Genomic DNA, 19,945 nt, shown 5'->3' on the forward strand with positions numbered 1-19,945 from the left:
GCTCGTAAGGATTTCTTCAAACAAGCGTCTGTTGGATAGAATAGACAAACTCCTTTGTTTTTTCTTTCCATATATCCTTCTCAGAAAGATGGTTACTTTGCCACCTCGTTCGCTGCTCCCCCCATATGATTCAACCATGCTTGATGGGGTTCTTGATTGGTATTTAGCTAAGTATAGTGTAAATGAGTATCTTCTTTGGTATTGCCACGAGGAGGGGCATGGTATTATTACCAGCCGGTCTCTCTACCCTTAGCTCCCGAGGAACAAAGGGATCTTTAGGAGGCACCAAATAAATGACTACTTCCAATGACAACGGCCTCATTCGACAAAGAAGTACAAAAATTATTGCACTAACCTTATTTGCTAGAAGACACCGAATTTCACAACTAGGAGACAAATTCGTATTGCCCGGTCTACCTTTTCTCTTTTGATTTTTTTTTTTTTTTTTAGTGTGTAAAGGAGGTTGATTGCATAGTTTGATGCCCCAAGCATCAAAAGAAATAAGTGTATTCTATATACAAATAACGTATATGCAACATGAAGCTTCCTGTGTATACGTTTAATAAATGGAGTCTTCTCGAGCAACTTTTATGATTAACTTCTGCAGGAGTTGCACATATAATTGATAATTTTAGTTGCCTAAGTACTTGTCAATCTGGCTAATGTCTAGGGTCCTGTTCATTCCGCTGGGAAGGATAAACCTGAAAGACAAATAGAAAAAAAGGAAATTAATCAGCCAAAATGGAAAAGGAATTGAAATTCCGAATATTGCAGGGTCAAGAAAGATATATTTTGAAACGTGAAATTTGATGCGACATACTTGTCTCTAAGAACAGCAGTCATGGACCGACAGCCTCCGGGCACTGTCGATTGCATATTTACAGCAATATTCGGATTGTGAATACTCTGCCGGATGTGTACCCAGCCGTACTGCCCATTCTCCTCGTCCGAAACCTTTGCCCTGTGTTTTAAAGGTAAATACGTAAAAACAAACGTATACTTATGTATGTAATAACAAATTACAAGTAGCTACCAAGTAATGGATTAAACAAGATGAATTCTATTCTCAATCTAAATTTAGAAAAAGTGAGAAAGCCGATCGCTGTCGATGTTGTACCGGTACATTTGAGCATCAATGGCCGCCGGCGTCTCGTTCGAGTCGACGAGGCAACCTTCGCTCACCCAGCAATCTCCACAGGAATCCAGCTCCCATCCCTGAAGCCTCCCTTCCTACAAAAAAAGAAAAAAAGAAAAAGTAACTCTACTGTTAGTTCTTTTAGGATCAATGGATTTCCTCGTACGTGGTTCGGCTAACGATGACCGCACTCATCGCCGTGTAATTAGTACCTCAATGTATTGTCGAAACGCCTCGATCGCCTCTACGGCCTTCGCTTTCGCCTGTCTAGGCTCCGCGATGACATTCATTCTGAGTTCCGTGGACTCTAATGGCTCTTCGAGGTCTTCTATGAGACTACCGATCCCATCGTTAGATCCCGCGAGCTTCATCCGTACCATCTCGATGATGATTTTAACAACCATGTAAGCGCCTAGCCATGCCATTCATTGAAGGAAATAGCAAACAAAAATTTCATAAGCACCATCGTGATTTGAAGCTATCGAAGCGTTATTTCAGTTGTTTCAATTTCTTTTCCTATTGACATGTTTGCGAAGGAAACAAATAAACAACCCTAGTTTGCACAGGCCTTTTCGTGAGATTTTATAGAACTACCATCAATCATTATAAAAGCTTACCATCATCAAGAAAATAGTTCTCCTTAAGTGCGCCGTGGCCGGACGTTTCCATCATCAGATGAGTCTCGACCCCCTCCTTATTGAGCTGAACACCCTTATCGATCACATTCCTATAACCGACCCGGTACAAGCAGTGATGGCCTCCTCTATCCGTAATGAACCTCGTGAGCGCAATGCTCGTGCGGGCGTCAGTCACGACCGTCGTCCCTGGGTGCTCCCTCAGGACGATCGCGGACATGAGGGCGATAAGCTTGTCCCCATTGATCGGGTTGCCCTCAGCATCGACCACGCCTCCGCGGTCCACATCGGTGTCGAAGACGATCCCGAGGTCGGCCGAGTTGTCTAGGACGGCAGCCCGAGTGAGGGCCATGGCGGTCTTGTCCTCGGGGTTCGGGATGTGGTTGGGGAACATGCCGTCTGGGTTGAGGTGGAGCGAGCCGAAGGTGTCCGCGCCGAGCTTGTCCAGCACGTCCCACGTGAAGAAGCCTCCTGAGCCATTCCCAGCGTTTACTATGATCTATATGCAAATTCAGGCTCAGTGTCAGCAATTCCAATGGCCAGGCTAAATATTACTTTCACACATAGATAAACCAAAGCCCGAGTTTTTTTCAAGATAAGGACTTTGTGTAGAGAGGACAAAAAGAACTCTAGGAATCAAGGCCATAGGAACTGGATAAGATAGCGCATTGCAATATGGTCCAATAATTTTTAGGTTGAGCATGATTTTAGAGTAGACCTTGAAATCTGGAAGCGCACCTGAGGGAAATGTTCAGTTCCAGGTTCCTAGGTATGCATTATGCGGGGTATGTTTCGGGTTCAAAAATTGATGAACTTATTCCGATGAGTAGGTTCCGGGTTTTAGGTTACAAGTAAGTGGAATTTAGAACCCGTAATGTAACCTATAACAAGTTTTTGTATTTTTCATGGTATATCTATTTGCTCGATCCCGCGGTATTTCATGACTTCCGATAACAAGTGCGTAATTTGAAATCACTAGTCCGAGCTTCATTTTACGGCGATACTTATGACTGAAACTTTTACTTTATTAATATTTCATATTTATTCGTATGTCTAAATATGAGCTGTGGTTAGTAAATTGTGGCACAAATAATGGTCATAAAGGTGATGATTTACTGCAATTGTTCAATTAAAAATACATGTGGAACCTATATAGATCATGGAATCTGTGACACCGTAGGTTCCAAGGTATGGAGAGTCGGTTATAGGTTCCAAAAAATGAGAAACTTTTTCCCAAGGCCGACGAGTTGGTTTCGGGTTTCAAGTGAAACTTATACGGAATTTAGAATCGCTCATCTATAATAATTTTTATGTAGGACATTGACGAGCGTCTATACACAGAAGATGTTACCATGGGAAATTCGGGAAAAGCTATTTAGTCGAGAAAATTTACCTGGAAGTTTTTGAGGGGCGTGTCATAGTGAGTGGGGTGGTTCACTCTTTCCTTGATGATGCCGCGGAGGTGCGCCGCGTAGGTGCTCATGAAGTCGACCCGGGTCGGGGGAGTGGCGAGCATGGTCGACACCTTCGCCAGCCTGTTTGCGTACTTGTGAGCAGCCCGGTCGCATATCTCCTCCACCTCCGGCGAGGTCAGCCCTCCCTTCTTCGTGAAGAACTTCAGACCGTTTCGGGTGTAAGGCAAGTGAGATGCAGTCATCTGCGATAGCAAAAACCTTTTCTCAGTCGTCTCATTTCCCGTTTGAAAATGAACTGCGAACTTCAGCGGTTCATCAATGAGAGTAAACAAGACCCCCTTGAGCTTTTTATGCTGTTGGACTTTTCCCCACAAGTACCAGAGATGCCTCATGGCGTAATCTCTCGAAACAAATTGATGAGAAAGAGAGTGCTAACCGCGCATGGCTACACTACCATAATGGAAGCATCGTAAGCGAACGGGTCCAACACCGTGCTCATGAAACAAGCCGGTGTCGTCGCAAGCCCGATGTCTAACGCCACGCAACCAGCTCTGGAAAGCCCTGCAAACACAGCCACGCTCAACACCGAGCCGGAAATCCTGGGGTCCCTCCCCAGGGAAACCCTAGCGCCCTCGGCCGGCCTCCCGTTTTCGCTCTCCAAGCCCTTAATCACCCATTCCCCGAAGCTCTCCGCGATCGCATCCACCACAGGTGGTGTCAGGTCCACTGTCCGGCCCTTCTCGCCCTCCAGTGCGACGCCGCGCACATCCGAGCCGTTCTGGAGCCTCCGGATCTTGTCTATCTCGTCATCGACCACAACTTCATCGTACCTTGCCACTCTCAGCGATCTGACTCCGTTACTCCTTATAGGACGGCACATAAATATCACACTGATGTTCGTCAATAACGGCTTCCGGGGGGAAAATGAGGGGATAATCGTCGATTTCTGGGCGCTGGTGTTTTGAAGTGTTATCGAGGATGGCGAAGCCGATGCCATGTCGCCAATGTCCTTCGAGTCGAAGTCCCGAAATTGTGGCAGTCCTCAGCAAGATTTGTTGCTAAAAGACGATTTTTTTTCCTCCCCTTTTGCGAAGAGAAAACCAGATTCATGTATGTATGAGAAGATAAGAATGGAAGTGAGTTCAATGGTAACCTCACAATTCCAATATCTGCAAAGTGTTGAAATATCTGGAAACAAGCTTCCAAAGAGACGAGATATTTTTGTTGTTCTGTTCTGAACTGGTCATCTTCTTTGTCGTTCTAGTTCCGATATTTCATTCGCATGCAAGGAAGATGAAAATGGTATATTCTCTTCCTCTGGACATTGTTTGGATTTGGTAGATATGGCTAAAACGTGCATGGACGATATCGAGCCAGCATGCACCGTTCTAAGGTTGAGCAGTAAGGGTTGAAGAAGAAGCACGACCCCGGGCTTCAACAGCATCTTCCACGGGCTCGGGAGCGGGTGCTATCCGAGAATATCGATCATAGACCTAGATTTGCAAGCCACAAAATTTAGGATTGAGATCCTCTAAAATTATTAGAGGAATTCAAGCTCAAATTTACTCCTTAAGGAAGGAAAGAAGAAATGAGAAAGGAGGAAAGAAAAGGAAGGAAAAAAAAGGGAAACAAATCTAGACCATGCCTGCGTAGCCGCCAGCATCAGTTGTGATCATGCGAGCCACCATGCCGCCGTCGCGGGTCACCGGTTGCAACCTCAAGTCGCGATCAGGGCTGCCATTCGCGGAGGTAATCACATTTTGTTGATATAAAACCGTAAAATACATGTTGAAAATCCAAGTATTCAATATTTATTGGTAAAGGCCTCCTAAATGCTGATATTTAAAATAAAAATATTCTATATTATTAGATGAAATTAAATAACTAATTTTATTCTTTTCTTACAGTATGTGTAATAGTTTCCTGCCCTTAATGTTTATTATTAAGTGCAGAAAACGTTAGTTTTCAACTTTGAATATAGTTATCAAACACACCCTCAGTTTGACCATTTAAGTAACCGGTAAATTCTTGATTTATGTAGTAATTGTAGTACATAAGCGTAGTAAAGTTTACGTATGGTAACTTATTACTCGTGTGTTGCACTCTTGCTTGATTGGTAATTCTCATGTACACTGGCATATCATTGATTATATATTTGTTTCGAGGGAAAATTATCTATAAAAAAAAATCCGAAACACATTATATAGTAGTAATTCAGTCATAAAATTTTTAATTGTATCAATTTAATCTTAAACCTACTGTATGAAGGGTAACTCAGTTTTAGAATTTTCAATTGTGTCAATTTAGGCATAAATATTTTGAGAATTTACCAATTTAGCCCTTAACTTTTTAATGAATTGTCAATGTAATCCTTCCAACCGATTTCGGCCGGAAATCAATAAAGCGATGATCTAGTCGGTGCCGGCTATCTTATATGGTGCGGCCGACGCTGGCCTTCTAAAGATATTGATTGTATGCTCGGGAAAGACGATGGAAATGGCTGCACAAAAAAAAAAAATTTTGAATTTCGTACGGAGAGACAAATGTTGCTGCTGACGTCGCTTCTGCATTAGTTTATCTCCGTCACCAATGCCGATGGCCCGTGGTTCATTGTGATCTGAAGCCTTCCAATGTCCTCTTGGATTCTGAGTTTGGTTGGACATGTTGGCAACTTCGGTTTAGCAAAAGTTCTCGTCAAGTCCCTCCTCCGATGCTTCAAACAATCGATGATTTCTCTTGTGGCAAGAAAAACAGTTGGGTATCTTGCTCCTGGTATCTCTCTGTCTCTCTCTCCCCCACACACAAACACCCACAAACACACGCGCAACCTACACATACCCAAGTAATAATTGCCGTGTTGATATGAATGGACCGCAGAGAATGCAATGGGAAGTCATGTTTCTCGAGAAGTAGATGTCAAGAAGGAGATGTTTATGGTTATGGTGTTGGAATATATAAATATTACGAGCGAGAATGAGATGTTTATGGTTATGGTGTCAAGAAGGAGATGTTTATGGTGTTGGAATATATAAATATTACGAGCGAGAATGAGATGTTTATGGTTGTGGTGTCAAGAAGGAGATGTTTATGGTTATGAGAGTCAGTGTTATCCTTTTCGCGAATGTACGTGCGTCCACCCCCCATTATTCCATGTGCCCCGCTTGTAATCCGGCTTGCATGTGAAAGGGGGTGTTACGCTTGTTATCTCACATCATTTAAGAACCGGTCTTATATGCTCTTTATATTCATGTGAACTCCCTTCACCTATCGCCTTGAGTTGATAGAAGAGGCGTGGTTTAATATTTATATATTCCAACATATGGCGTCCTCCCAATAAAGATATTCACGGGACAACTTCACTATTCACAATTTTGTCGTGAAGGCTGTGCCTGAAGATCCTTGAAGATTACCGATGATGTTAAATATGTCTTGAATTTTATGTACTCGGTCCGGTTCATTACCCGACCTAACATATTTTTTTGTGCGACCCAAGAGTGGAGAAAAAATTGAGATTTAGTTCGTGACACGGAGAGTTGGGCTAATAGGCTCAACTCAGAGCAAGCGAACAAATCTCTATAGCGGTACAAACAGATCTCTATGGGGGTTCGAGGCCAACGCCCCCAAGAAAATTTTTTGGGCTCTATTTATACTGCTGCTAGGGTTTTTTCGTTTACATTAAGGATTTTCCTTACATGAAAAACTTGTAAGCCGTGTGTTTTTGTTCAGTCGATAAGACCGACTACTGTAATCTGTACTCTCTTTGATTATAGTGGAATCTTGTTTTGCCTCGCCCGTGGACGTAGATCACCTTGATCGAACCACGTAAATCCTTGTGTTCTATAGTTGCTTTTCGCATTTGTTACAACACATGACATTCTTCCCCCGGCGGTCCTCTGTATGGGCATTGCAAGACAAAAGACAGCTTGGTGGCAGTATATGAAATTGGACTCGCTTGCTCCGTTGCGGCGCCTAGAGAACGGGTGAGTGTCGCCGAAGTTGCAGCTCAGCCGCGTTTGATCTGGGACAGAGTTTCTGCACCTGGTTTGCATTGGAAGATAGTAGCATCTATGGGCCTTAGCAACCCGGTCTGCAACTTCATTTGCTTATCTAAAGCAGCGGGCTACGCACAGGTTTGCGAAACGGGCCATCTCCAATTTGCAAGCCTTGATAAGAGACTCCTCTTCCCATGAATCCTGTTCCTGATCTGTCGCCATGCGTATCAGAGTCTAAGCTGCCTGACTCCAAAACCAAGTGCAGAGAAGTGTTTGACCGTAGATACCGGCACGCTTCATGGAGAGCTAGGGCTTCGGTTTGTCCTGCAAAAGGCATCTTCTCCATCTTCTCCCTTGGGAAGGATGCATGACACAGCTCAATTGTCCTGTGGCAATCGAAACTTTGCTAAAAAGTTCCATGAAGAGCCCGTGCTTGCTACAAGATGACAGATAGATAGCAACCGCGTGTTCCCAAACAGTGATAATTTAAAGTTAAGCAACATCACATTTTATATCATCCCATAAACCCCTCATGGATTCCAAATCTAAATTGATTTCCCTTATCCTGCAAGAATTTAAATCAGTTTCCCAAAAGCAATCCGAATTTCACATTGTAGTTTGGGAAAATTTTGAATAAGGGTCAGAAATGCCATCATTTTCTCAAATAAGGATCAGAAGTGAAGTTTGTTTCAAATAACAGTTTGAAATGCTCTAATTGTTCCAAAGAATGACCTGACCAATGATATTTTTATCATTTTTTTTATTTTTTCCCTTTTTTTCTTTCTTTCTTTTCTTCTTATCACTTTCTTTTTTTTCCTCTTCTTGCCGGTGGCTAGCCAACCACCGGTGAGGGCCCTTGTCGACCTCAACTCGCCCAAGATAGGGCAAGCGAGGTCGGCGAGAACAGCCCTTGACTCGTCCGGGCGAGGGTTGCCGTCGCCCGAGATTAGCCACCAGGGAGAAGGAAGGGCAAAGGAAAAGGGAAAAAAAAAAGAAACGGGAAAAGAAAAAATCAAATGACAAAAATGCCCTTAGTCAGCCCTTTTTTAGAACAATGTTCAATATCACGAAAAACCATAAACTTGTACACCCGTAACAAACTTACCCCAAACTATATTTTTTACCACAAAAAATTTCAAACTTATACACTTGTGAAAAACTTACCCCAAACTATTTTTTCGACTACAATAAACCTCAAACTAGTACACTTGTGACAAATTTACCTAAAACTATTTTTTTGACCATAAAAAATCCAAACTAGTACACTTGCGATAAATTTACCCAAAATTATTTTTTAACCATAAAAAATCTCAAACTGGTATACTTGTGACAAATTTACCTTTCATTAATTTTCATTAAATTGGATTAATATCACAAAAATCTCAAATTAATACATTTGTGACAAATAGAGGGTAAAAATCTCAAAGTGATATACCCATTAACTGTCGCGTGTCATCAAAATCAGCTATTTGGCGGTAAAATTTAACAGAAACCGACGGATGGTAAATATGCCACAAGTGTACAAATTTAGAATTTTTTGTGGTCAAAAAATTAGTTTAGGATATTGTCAAATTTATACCTTTTTGGAGTTTTTTGTGTCAAAAAAATAGTTTGAGATAAATTTATCGAATTACAAGTTGGGGATTTTTTTTTTGTCACATGTGTATCGATTTAGGATTTTTCGTGGTGTTACCCTTTAAAACAAATACAGCATTTAAGATTTTTATATGAAAAAACAAGAGTATTTCAAACTCTTATTCGAAATTTCTCCTTATAATTTTACTTGATTTTTAGAATTCCTATAAACGGTTTTTTCATAAGCTCCGTTGTCAGTATCATAAAACTTTAACGCGCAAAAGATTGGGGGTTTTTTTTTTTTTAGTCACACGTGTACCGATTTAAGATTTTTCGTTGTGTTACCCTTTAAAACAAATACGGCACTTCGGATCTTTATATGAGAAAATAAAAGTATTTCAAATTCTTATTTAAAATTTCTCCTTATAATTTTACTCGATTTTTGGAATTCCTATAAACGGTATTTTTATAAGCTCCGCTGTCGGTATCATAAAACTTTAACACGCAAAAGATTGAACGATGGACGTACAGTACATATTTGAAGATAAAAAAAAATGTACTCCTAAGAATAGGAGAAAAAAAAGATTCACTTCACTTCACTTCACTTCACTTTACGCAACGGATCTATTATGCATTGCTCTTTTCAGCATCTTTTCCCGTGTCTATTATCTCATGCTCCGTTTGTTTCGGTAAAAAATGAATGATTTAAAAAATATTTTCGTAAAAATAACTGCTTATATCACTTACGAAGATTAATGAAAAAAAAATCGACAACGAAAATAGATAGTCATAAATCGTTATTGCTAAAAAAAATTACTGACTAATTATTTCAAGCCATACAAATGATCTTTGCTAGGGAAATATTTTCCGAGTTATTGGAAAGCTCAATCTTATGCATGCGTCAAAACTGAAAGCCTGTCTCCGTTACCGAATGATGGTAAATTTTTTGTTAACCACCTCATCTTATAGTCCATCTTAAACCTTTAGCTGCCTGGACCGGACTAAGTGCACCCTTAATAAAAAGAGGAAAAATATTAGCCATTTGTCCTAAAGCTACTCCTCAAAAAACTTTTCAAACTTGAAAATATAAAAAGAAGTGCTTCCCACGTGTTCAAATTGTCTTTCAAATGTGTAGAACCATGTCATGATTTCTTAATTTTCGTGTGTCATAGAAAATTCTAAATCCGCGACAATAATGCTGGAAAACAGGTCGGGAAAATTATCAAAAAAGTTCTAAACTTTTCACACTTTTGCCAATTCAATCATAAATATTTTAAGTTTGCCGATTCAGTCCTAAACATTTTCACTTTGTGTCGATTCAATCCTATTTGTCGGAAATCGTTGACGTAGACGCTAACCGTCCTATGTGGCATCGCTAGCACCGACGTGAATAATATTTAATAATTTTTTTTTGAAATTTTTTTTTTTTTTTTTTTTTTTTTTTTCTATTTTTACCTTGCTAGATTCAAGGCCGGTGACCCTCGCCGGATTAGGGTCGGCAGGGGTCGCCGGCCACTGGGCGAGAGCCGGCGAGGGCCAACGACCCCTGCGCAGTCCTTGGGCAAGGGCTGCGGACCCCTCGCGATCGAAGGAGAGGGGTTGCGACCCTCGACCTCGCCGGCCACGACGAGGGCATTGCAACCCTTGCCTGCCCTCGCCATGGCTAAATTTGGCCATGGCGACCCCCGCCAGCCCGGATCCGGCCACGGGGAGGGCGGACAAGGCGATGCCCTCGCCATGGCTCACGAGGGCGAGGGTCGCAACCCCTCGCCTTCGGGCACGAGGGCTTCACGGCCCTCGCACACCGACCCGTAGGGGTCGCCGGCTCTTGCCCGGGAGCTAGCGACGCCCGCCAGTCCTTGCCCGGGGACCGGCGACCCCTACCGGCCCTAATTCGGCGGGAGTCGCCTGCCTTAGAGTTAGCAAATCCAAAAACTAAAAAAAAAAATTATTAAAAATTGTCGTCGGGATCCACGTCGGCGGTTTCCGGCGAATAGGACTAAATCGGCACAAAGTGAAATGATTTATGATTGAATCGGCAAACTTAAAAGATTTAGGATTAAGTTGGTAAAAGTGGGAAAGGATTCGGATTTTTTTGACAATTTTTCCAACAAAGGTCAGTTCGGCGACTCTTCCCTCCCAAAATCGTGCTCAATCAACACATGGGAGTCCGACCCAAAAAAATAAACACGTGGGTGGCCCTGGCCCGAGTCAGACAAATGAAAACAGGTCAAATTCGACGACTTTTTCCAATCCCCCTCGTGACATTTTTTTGCCCAGAATTTCCAAATTCGCGCGCCACTTGCGAAAACGAGAATATGCCGCTCAGAAGAGACAAGCATCCGAATCTAGCCATCTAGTCCGAAAATTTAGACAGCAGGGTCGGTCCACAACGACAGCTTGCCAACACCCAATTAGATAAAATATATATATATATATATAAAGAGAATTTCCGTAACGTTAATGTTAGATAGCACGTTTTATGCCATACGATAAGCACGGAAAATGTCCTTCCTGGTGGCCCTTTGGTTCCTGGGGTTTTGCTTCTCAGTCAAGACGGAATTCGGTGGAATGAACAAATGAAGATGCACGCATTGCTCTTTTGGTGGCGTTAGGTAAGAAATCACAACGTGGTTCAAAAAAATTGCCCTCGTTATCTTACGGTTAGGTCAGATGGCGATGGATGTCGTGGTTTATAAAGACAGATTGAGCTGGATACGTGTTAGCTAATATGCATTACCGGTTTACGATGAAAAGAATAGAATAGTGTGATTAGGTAGAAGTATGCCGTCCACGTTCGGCGGGACTAGATGATTACGTAGGAATTACCTGTCTCGTGACACGATCCGAAATAATTAGACCCAGCAAAGGTTAACTCGTCATTCCAGCAACGTCGGATCCCTTATTTATGGTTTTGTTAAGCAATCGAACGAGGAAAATAGAACAACTTTCAATGCACCTATTGTCTCCATGATATGTTTCCCCATTTATTGATGTACATGTGTATTAGGTGTTGGGGAAACATTCTATGATATTTTGAAGTTAACAAAATCATCTATATGTCGTTATTATTTTGTAAATGCAGATGTTGTTTAATTACGGGTAATGTTGGTATTAGGAAGCTCTATCTGCATTAATAAGTTTCGTGGTGCAAAGTAGAAAGACTTGCGAAAACTGCAAGGCCTTGACAGGGGATGAACAAGTCGTTGACCGAGAAGTTCATTTATCAAGTGTTTGTCATTAATTTATAGCACCGGAAGAGACACACGAAGGAGAATCTAATTAGCCGTCAATCACCTTGGTGAAAAGGATTATTTTCTAATATAGGCAACTCTAAACACCGGTGCTAGGGAGATTTGCTTGTACGAGTGACCAAATCTCCCGGCGATTGTGTTGTTTATCTTTAGCGGCTAAATCGATCATCTCGAATATTCTGTAACGGCTAATTTGGATATCGAAACTATGTAAGAACATCAATGCATGTAAAAGAAAGAACGAATCACGAATGCAACTACGAACCAAGAAAGCTTGACTCTTGATACGTACATATACTCTTGACGAGTCGTCGAGCGAGAAGTTCATTTATTGAGAGTGCTCGTCACTAATCGTAATCTCTTTTGAGAAGTGTACGGTTGTTTTAATAGTGCTTGAGATTTGATAGTGTGATCTACTAGTTTCAATTAGAAGTAGCACAGGATATGCTCTGACATCTCAAAGAATTACTAGTGCATTCCAACTTATTGGTAGTTATTATGGGAGGTGCTTAATCTAATTCGTAACATAATAAAATATGAACGCGGTATCACCATCTCCTTCTTGCATAAATCAATTTGTTCCCACCTATATCAAGCTTGCTTATGATAATTCTGCAAGATCTATCAAGTTTCAATTATCAACCTAATTCTTTTTTGGGGCGACAATTATTGACCTATTCACTATGCTCCCCTCTTGGGAATCGCAAATAGTATTTGTCACAAGTAACTTGGGCATCTATTAGGTAATTAATTAAGACAATATCATAACTTTAGGTAATTGCTATGTCAACGGAAGAAAAATTCACACTCACCATTGGAGCTAGTTTCACAATCCAATTATTTCCCATGTCAATAGGCCAACGATGAATCTATAGGTAATCACAGGATACCTATAAGTACATCGATTAAAATTTCGCATTTTCTCTTTACGTATTAAATTTTCTGGAGAAGTGTGTACCTTTTTTTTTTGGATCTTAGAGATGGAAAATCTTCTAGAAGTGTGTGTGAGTGTTTTTTTTTTTACTTGTCTAGAAGAGTATGGTTAACGTGGATCAGAGTAAAGTCTTTAAACCGCTTCGTCCGAATCCCGAAATGTAAAATTCGGGGATATTCCTTAAGACGAATGGAAGAAAAATATTTACTCTCAACTCATGAGATGATGGTGGGGAATGGTAGATTCCACGTCATCTTTGGATGGTCACCGCGAGGTAGAGTCGTATAGTAGTGTTCCACGCTTGAGGTAAATTATCGGAGTTTCCGCTCCCGCATCGTCACAATGTTTTCGAATCGATTTGTCGGTCGACGTGATCCCTTTTTTATTTTTTATTTTTTATTTTTGGATCTTAGAGATGGAAAATCTTCTTGAAGAGTGTGTGTGCGTGCCGGTTTTTTTTTTTTTTTCCTCGTCTAGAAGAGTACGGTTAACGAGTGCGTCGTTGGTTATGTCTTGAAACTTGAAAGGGCAACGGGACCTCCAATGACAAGAAGAGCGGCTATTAAATTCCTGAAAACGAAATAAGTGGAAAAAAAAAAAACCGCCGAGGAGTTACAACGACTGGTCGGCGCGAAACCGCGGGAGGCCCCTCCCCCACCAAAAAAAAAAGAATCGCCGACACAACGGAGCGGAACCACATCGTCTTCTCCAGATTTCTATCCTCTTTTAAAGACCCGCCAAGTTAAGCAAGCAACCAACCTCAACCGAACTCGATCTTTAGGGGGACGACGAAACCCTAACCCTAATCCCGCCAATTTATAGACTCTCTTCTGTCTCTCGTTCACCGTCTCATTCCCATCCGTCCTTTCTCTCTCTAGATCTCTCCCTCCCCCCCCCCGACCCTTCTCTCTCTCTCTCTTTCTCTCTTACCCCTTCTGGATCAGTTGGTGGATCCCCAACTCGTTGTGAATGGTGGAAATCTCGAGCAGCAGTAGCAGTTTCATGCTCTCCCTTTTCCGATCAAGGGCGAGCGCTCTCGTTTTCGCGTTCGGTTCTTGCAAGGAGGGCTGGTACTATCGCTGCCTCGGCGTCGACCCTTGAACACCCCCAACACCCCCACCCCAAACACCCGATTCCCCGATATCGCTTCCTGATTTTTGCCTCCTCTCTCCCACCCTTCTCCCTCTCTATATCTCTCCGTGTCTCTCGCTCTTGATCTCTCTTTCTTTTCCTTCCCTCCTCGGGATTATTGGTTAATTCTTGTTTTGGTTTCTTCGATACCGTTTGGATTCGGGTGTCTATTTCGGTTTTCCGGGTCGCGATGGGGCTCTACAAGCAGAAGAAGAATCAGAGCGCCAAGGGCAATAGGCTCCTGATCAGCATCAACGTGCTGGGGAGCGCTGGCCCGATCCGGTTCGTGGTGGGCGAGGAGGAGCTTGTTGCCGCGGTCATCGACACCGCGCTCAAATCCTACGCCCGCGAGGGGAGGCTCCCGGTCCTGGGATCCGATCTCAACGATTTCTTGCTGTACTGCCCCACTTCTGGATCAGATGGTATGTTAAATGAGGACAAACGTGGGGGCGTGGAAACATGATTGAGTGTTGATGCCTGGAACTTAAAAGTATATGAATGTGGTCTCTGTTTCCTCGTTGAATTTGACTTATTAGGAGTCTGTATTGTGATTTGGTTTACAGATTAATTCAGCAGAGCCTGAAAGTTCCAATTTGAATTTGTCATAATCTTAGGACTGTTGTGGTAGTTTTTGCAATTGGGTATGCGACTCTTATGATTCTTACGAAATTTGCCATTGGTTTCAGCTCTGAGTCCGTGGGACATGATCGGGTCGCCCGGAGCTCGGAACTTCCTTCTATGCAAGAAGCCGAAGACGGACCTGATGGCCGATGACAGGAGGTCCCCTGCTGCCACCATCACGAGGAAGGGCGGTGGAAGCTGGAAGTCGTGGATCAACAAGTCCTTCAGTCTCAAAGTATCTTCTCACTGAGGGATTTATCTTTTATTAGGTGATTGGCCTACTCCTGGTTGTGAGTGGCTTCTTCTACGTTCTATTGATGGTCTAATTGGTTGTGCTGGTCTTGCCATTTTTGGTATTTCGTAGATCCTTGTTACGGTGGTTGATCAGAAGACTATTCTCGATCAATAAAATGCTTTGTTGCTTTTGAATATATTTTGAGCTTCACAAACACACAGATGCTCTGCCTCTGTAGGTTCTAGTTGCATCTTATTAGTTCCCAGTCGTCCCCGAGGTTCCCACAAAATCTTTCTGGTTGGAACCAGGAAGGAGGATGTAGCTCAAAATTTCTCAGGATCACTAACTTGTTGGTCCATTTGTATTATAGTTCTGGACCTCAGAGTTGGAAACAGGAAGAGGGCATGTATGCTCATAATTCTTCAGGTTCACTGGCTTCTTGATGATGGTCGATTTATTATAGTCTTGACTGAGCTGCCTGAACTTTTGTAAGTGCATTCTTCTTATTAGGATTTGAATCAATGTGCATGTCACATGGTTAGATATGGTGTCTGAGCTGAATTACCTCCGCCATCCACGGGATGAATCACATGACTCCATGTGAGGAGCGCCAGTGTGGTGTGGGGTAAGGTCGAGATTTGTTTCAGCTCTTGTTGATATCATGTGCCGAAAGTTCTTTTGGATTGTAGCATTAAAGCTGAAGAACTCTTGCCACTTGAACACTGGCTTAGAGAGTAGTAACGTTCGAGAAGTGAAAATAGGCTTTTCTGACCTATCAGTTCTCTCTCTTTCTGATCTTTTTTTAACTTTCTGAATGTGAGGTGGGTCACGAGAATATAAATTCTGACAGTGATTTTTTTTACGAGTATCATGGTGTCACTTGTTAAGCAACTAGTCAAGGAAACTTTATAGTTCCTATCGCTCCGATTGTCATTGTTTCATGCGCGATCAAGCATTGAAGATTTGGATTATTCCAAATAAATTGAACTTGCTAAGTGTCTCGGAAACATACCTTAACACACGATTCTTCCGATGCTACCCTATTTCGTTCAAGAATTAGGTTGCATTGTTTGGATCGTGGTCCAAGGCCGGGGTAAAGTCGAGGTACGGACTTGCTAACTTGTTCGATCTATCCAAACTCATCGACAGGCAGCTTTGAAATGAGTGTTAGGGGACACATGGTTAGGTGACCTTTACTCTTCTTATGTGGTAGGTGTTGTGGATCTTCCGTATAAATCCTTTTGGTGTTTTAAAGTCAAATTGAGAAACCAACATTAGAGCCCTTTCTGAGCCATAGCCTATGACTTTTGCTTTAGTGTTTTGTTGGATAAGAGCGCGTCTCTGAAAAATAGGACGAAGGGAGGGTGTTTTTTTTTTGTTTTCTTCAAGTCTTCTTGGAGATGGTAGCGAGAGAACACAATGGGTGAGGCTTCGCTCGGGGGTGGGATTGAGTTCAGGGCCTTCGGGCTACCTCTACTCCATTCCGTGACTTTTTATCTCTCTTCTCCCTTTCTTTTTCTGTTTTTTCAGTTAGTTTTCTTTTTGTTATTTCTTTATGTTATAAGTGAAGTACATCATTCAAACATCTAACAAAATATTGGAACATTTATGGGCTAATACAATTTCTAATGTGGTCATGACATTCGATACTTATAAAGTAAGGGTGAGCATGGTCCGGTTCCTTGAGGAACTAGGGATTGGACCGGAGGTCCCTCGAACCGGTCCGGTCCGGTCCCAATAGCTTTGATGTCATCGCGCTATATGTCTTCGTGGTTTCTCTTATGTTATCAAGTTGTTGTTTGGGGTGTGCTGGTCTTCCATGGAGTAAAGTTGGGTTCTTTGTGTGTGATTCGCAAGCCTCTCGTCACACTCTCGTTTATCCTGTCCTAAGTTTGGTTCGAGGGTCCTTTTTTGTTTTTTTCCCGAAATTATCGAGTTTGGTTTCATCTCTCTTTCTCTGGCTTTTTCCTTTTTTTAGGGGTTTTACTCGGGTACGCTTCATAAAGGCGACAGAGACCGCACAGATGATGAGCAATCGCTCACTTTACTGGGTTCTCTATTCCCTGATCACCCTCTTTGAACTATACTTTTGCCAAACTCCACGAAATGGTAGTCCAATCTGTTCAACCAGGTCGGCCAAGTCGTCTGTGTGAAGCGTCGAGCCCGAGCAAGAGGGGAAGAGATTTTAGATTATTAGGTTTATATTTAAAAAATAAAAAAATAATAATCGGCCCAGTTCTTCCCTTGAAATCAGGAATCGGATTGTCCGGATGCCGGTTCCACTTTTGGGAATCGAGAATCGGACCGAACCGTCGGTCTATTTTGCTCTCTCCTATTATAAAATCGCTATTTACGTTGCGGGTGGCATAAACTGTTATTTATCTATCTTGTGTTGTATGCAAGATTTTGTCTTGAATCTGGTATTGTTAGGTCATAAGTTTTCTTTTTTTTCGTTTTTTTTTTTTTTCTAAATAGGTCTTTAAGTTTAGCGGCTCTGGAACTGTCCATTTGGATTAGGGCGTCCCTTAAACTCTAATATTCCATATGTGTTTGATATGAGGAAGGGACTGACTAGACGGCCCTAGCTGAGACCATGTCTATTCATACTCATCACCTCATGGCGTGTGGTTATGTTTTAGACATAGAATTAGTCACCCAAATTGTTTCATAACGCAAGTCATGTGGTAAGAAGAATTATGGGGTGACCGTGTATTGTACATTAAAATGCTGATAGCCAAATTAGGTGCATTCTATAGGTTCATATGGAATTCGCCATGATAGATGCTTATATTGTGGACTCATTAAGACATTGAGTATATTTGTTTTTGTTATAACGGAAAAAAACCCCTTCAAAAGCTTTAATTTATGTCAAAGGAGACACGTTATCTAAAAAAAAAATACATAAAGCTTTATATTTGTAGTCGTGTTACATATTTATTGACTTTCAAGGTTCCGTGAGCGAATGAGGAGGAAGAAAAAAAAATGAAAATAAATACATAAAAGAAGAGGAATAATTATTTATTGTATTTTTTTTGGCCAAATATTTATTGTAAAATGAGTTGGCATATTTTTTGCATGTTGGAGTCAATTCAGTTGCTTATGCTTTCCCATTAGACCTGCTCATTGACAAAATCTCGATGGAAGATAAATATGTCATGTCGGCACAAGTTTGAGATTTCTGCCATCTTGTTGTCATATAAAAAAGAAGAAGTTAAAGTAGATGTGTCACTATGTGTATAGTTTGAGGTTTTTTGTGATTTTTGGATTAAAAAAAAACAAAGTTCGTATGCCTAAAAGTCCAACAAATTTTACTGTTCAAATACGAAATTGTTGTTTCGACCAAAAAAATATGAATTTATTTATTAATAATTATGGATTGACGGGCGCAATTTGCCCCCTTAGTACTTATATCATATATTGAATAATTAATATTTAATGAAGGCAAAACCCAATTCGAAGGTCAAAATAGTGTAACATTTTATCTTTTAAATCACATTCAAGTTTGTCTCCCAATTATTAAGGGTGCACATGATAATACTTCTGCTTCAAAAATCAATTTATGGCGAAAAGTTGATTTTTCTACTTTTCCTCAAAAGAAGAAATTGATTTTTCCACTTTACCCCAAAAGGTATTTCTGATCAGAGAAATTCGTTTGATAACAATTGAAAATTTCTACTTTTGAAACATTATGAACACAAAATATTCTATGAAAAATTATTATCGGTTGCCGAAAAATTTCTACTTCATTTTTTATTTTTATTTTAAGTTTCTTTAAAAATGATTTTTATTATTAAAATACTATTTAATTTTTAAAATAAAAAATTATTATTTATTTTTTACTTTGGCGGCCGGAGACGGCGACTTGACGGTGACGCCCGGCGCGGTGGTCAATGGTTGGCATTAGGGGGCGGCGGTCGCGACCGACAAAGATTAGTTGTTGGCGGCGATAGCGATCGGTGAAGGTTGGCGGTGGCGGTGGTCGCCGATTGGCAGCACCTGGTGGAGGTTGGCGGCGGCGCCCGACGGAGGTCGGCGGTGGTTGTCTATTGGGGCCGATCGGCAGGTGGCGGGCGACGGAGGTCTGCGGTGGGCAAAGGCAAGCGATTAGCGGTGGTCATGGGTAGCGGCCGGTGAAGGTCGGCGACGGTCCGCGGAGGAAGAAATTTACGGAGGTGGGTATGATTGAAAAGAGGGTGAGGGCGTGATAAAAAAAAGGATTAGATAAGAAGTACTTCTTGAATTGGAGAAGTTATTTTTTTTAACTTTTCAAATTAGGGAAAAAACAACTTCAGAAGTGAAAATTTCTTTCAGAAGTAAAAATTTTTACTAAACGGATTTCTGTTTCTGAAGTTACATTACCCAATGAATTTCTGCTCCAGAAGCACTTCTGCAATAGAAATCCACTTCCATAAGTGTTATCATGCACACCCTAAGTAACTCCATGAGTTAATTCAAACACATGGATTTCAAATACACGTTTTTGTTTATTTGACAATAAAGATACCATAACGTTTTTGTTAATTGTGGCAAACGTCGGGCAACACTCTTGTTCATCCTTTTAAGCTTCGTAATTGGATTTCATATCATGGTTTTTATGAATTATGAGCAGCCACGTGAGATGGCATCTTTGCGATTAGACCTTTAAGCATAATATTTACAGTGTCTAGATGACCATATCGATCGTGTCATCATAATAAGGGATGATGTAAAAGTGGGTGATAAATTTGCATTTGTAATTCACCGCCGAAGATATGATTGATGGAATAGGGATTTAAGGAAAACAACTACGCGAATAGATTGTTTGCAACAAGAATATAAGAAATATTCAAACCTTATCTAAAGGTCAAAGTGAAAATTCAACTCGAACTTGTACCATTTTACTGACCGTCCAAAAATGTTGGCTAGTTTTTCATGACCCATCATTAAAGTGTATTTCATATCTGTATTAGTGAACATGTGAGCCGACATACACTGAGTGTCGTGTTTTTCTTTAATTTTTGGAGCTAAAATTTGCGACA

General features: G+C 41.4%; 2 protein-coding genes across 2 annotated transcripts; one reads left to right on the forward strand and one right to left on the reverse strand.

The window, feature by feature from the left end:
- Window positions 1-493: 493 nt before the first annotated feature.
- LOC115728404 (phosphomannomutase/phosphoglucomutase) lies at window positions 494-4,252 on the reverse strand. Its single transcript, XM_030658740.2, has 7 exons — window positions 3,640-4,252; window positions 3,164-3,427; window positions 1,753-2,269; window positions 1,348-1,547; window positions 1,118-1,230; window positions 821-961; window positions 494-701 (listed from the first exon to the last, which is right to left on the reverse strand). The coding sequence occupies exons 1-7, from the start codon at window positions 4,180-4,182 to the stop codon at window positions 632-634; spliced, it is 1,848 nt and encodes a 615-aa protein (XP_030514600.1). The 5' UTR covers window positions 4,183-4,252; the 3' UTR covers window positions 494-631.
- A 9,360-nt stretch (window positions 4,253-13,612) lies between these two features.
- Window positions 13,613-15,123, forward strand: LOC115727934 (uncharacterized protein At4g22758-like). The gene is made up of 2 exons (XM_030658253.2): window positions 13,613-14,493; window positions 14,758-15,123. Exons 1-2 carry the CDS (start codon window positions 14,262-14,264, stop codon window positions 14,940-14,942), a joined length of 417 nt encoding a protein of 138 aa, XP_030514113.1. The 5' UTR covers window positions 13,613-14,261; the 3' UTR covers window positions 14,943-15,123.
- Window positions 15,124-19,945: the final 4,822 nt, after the last annotated feature.

Source organism: Rhodamnia argentea, chromosome 6 (assembly GCF_020921035.1).
Source record: "Rhodamnia argentea isolate NSW1041297 chromosome 6, ASM2092103v1, whole genome shotgun sequence".
Lineage (NCBI taxonomy): Eukaryota > Viridiplantae > Streptophyta > Magnoliopsida > Myrtales > Myrtaceae > Rhodamnia > Rhodamnia argentea.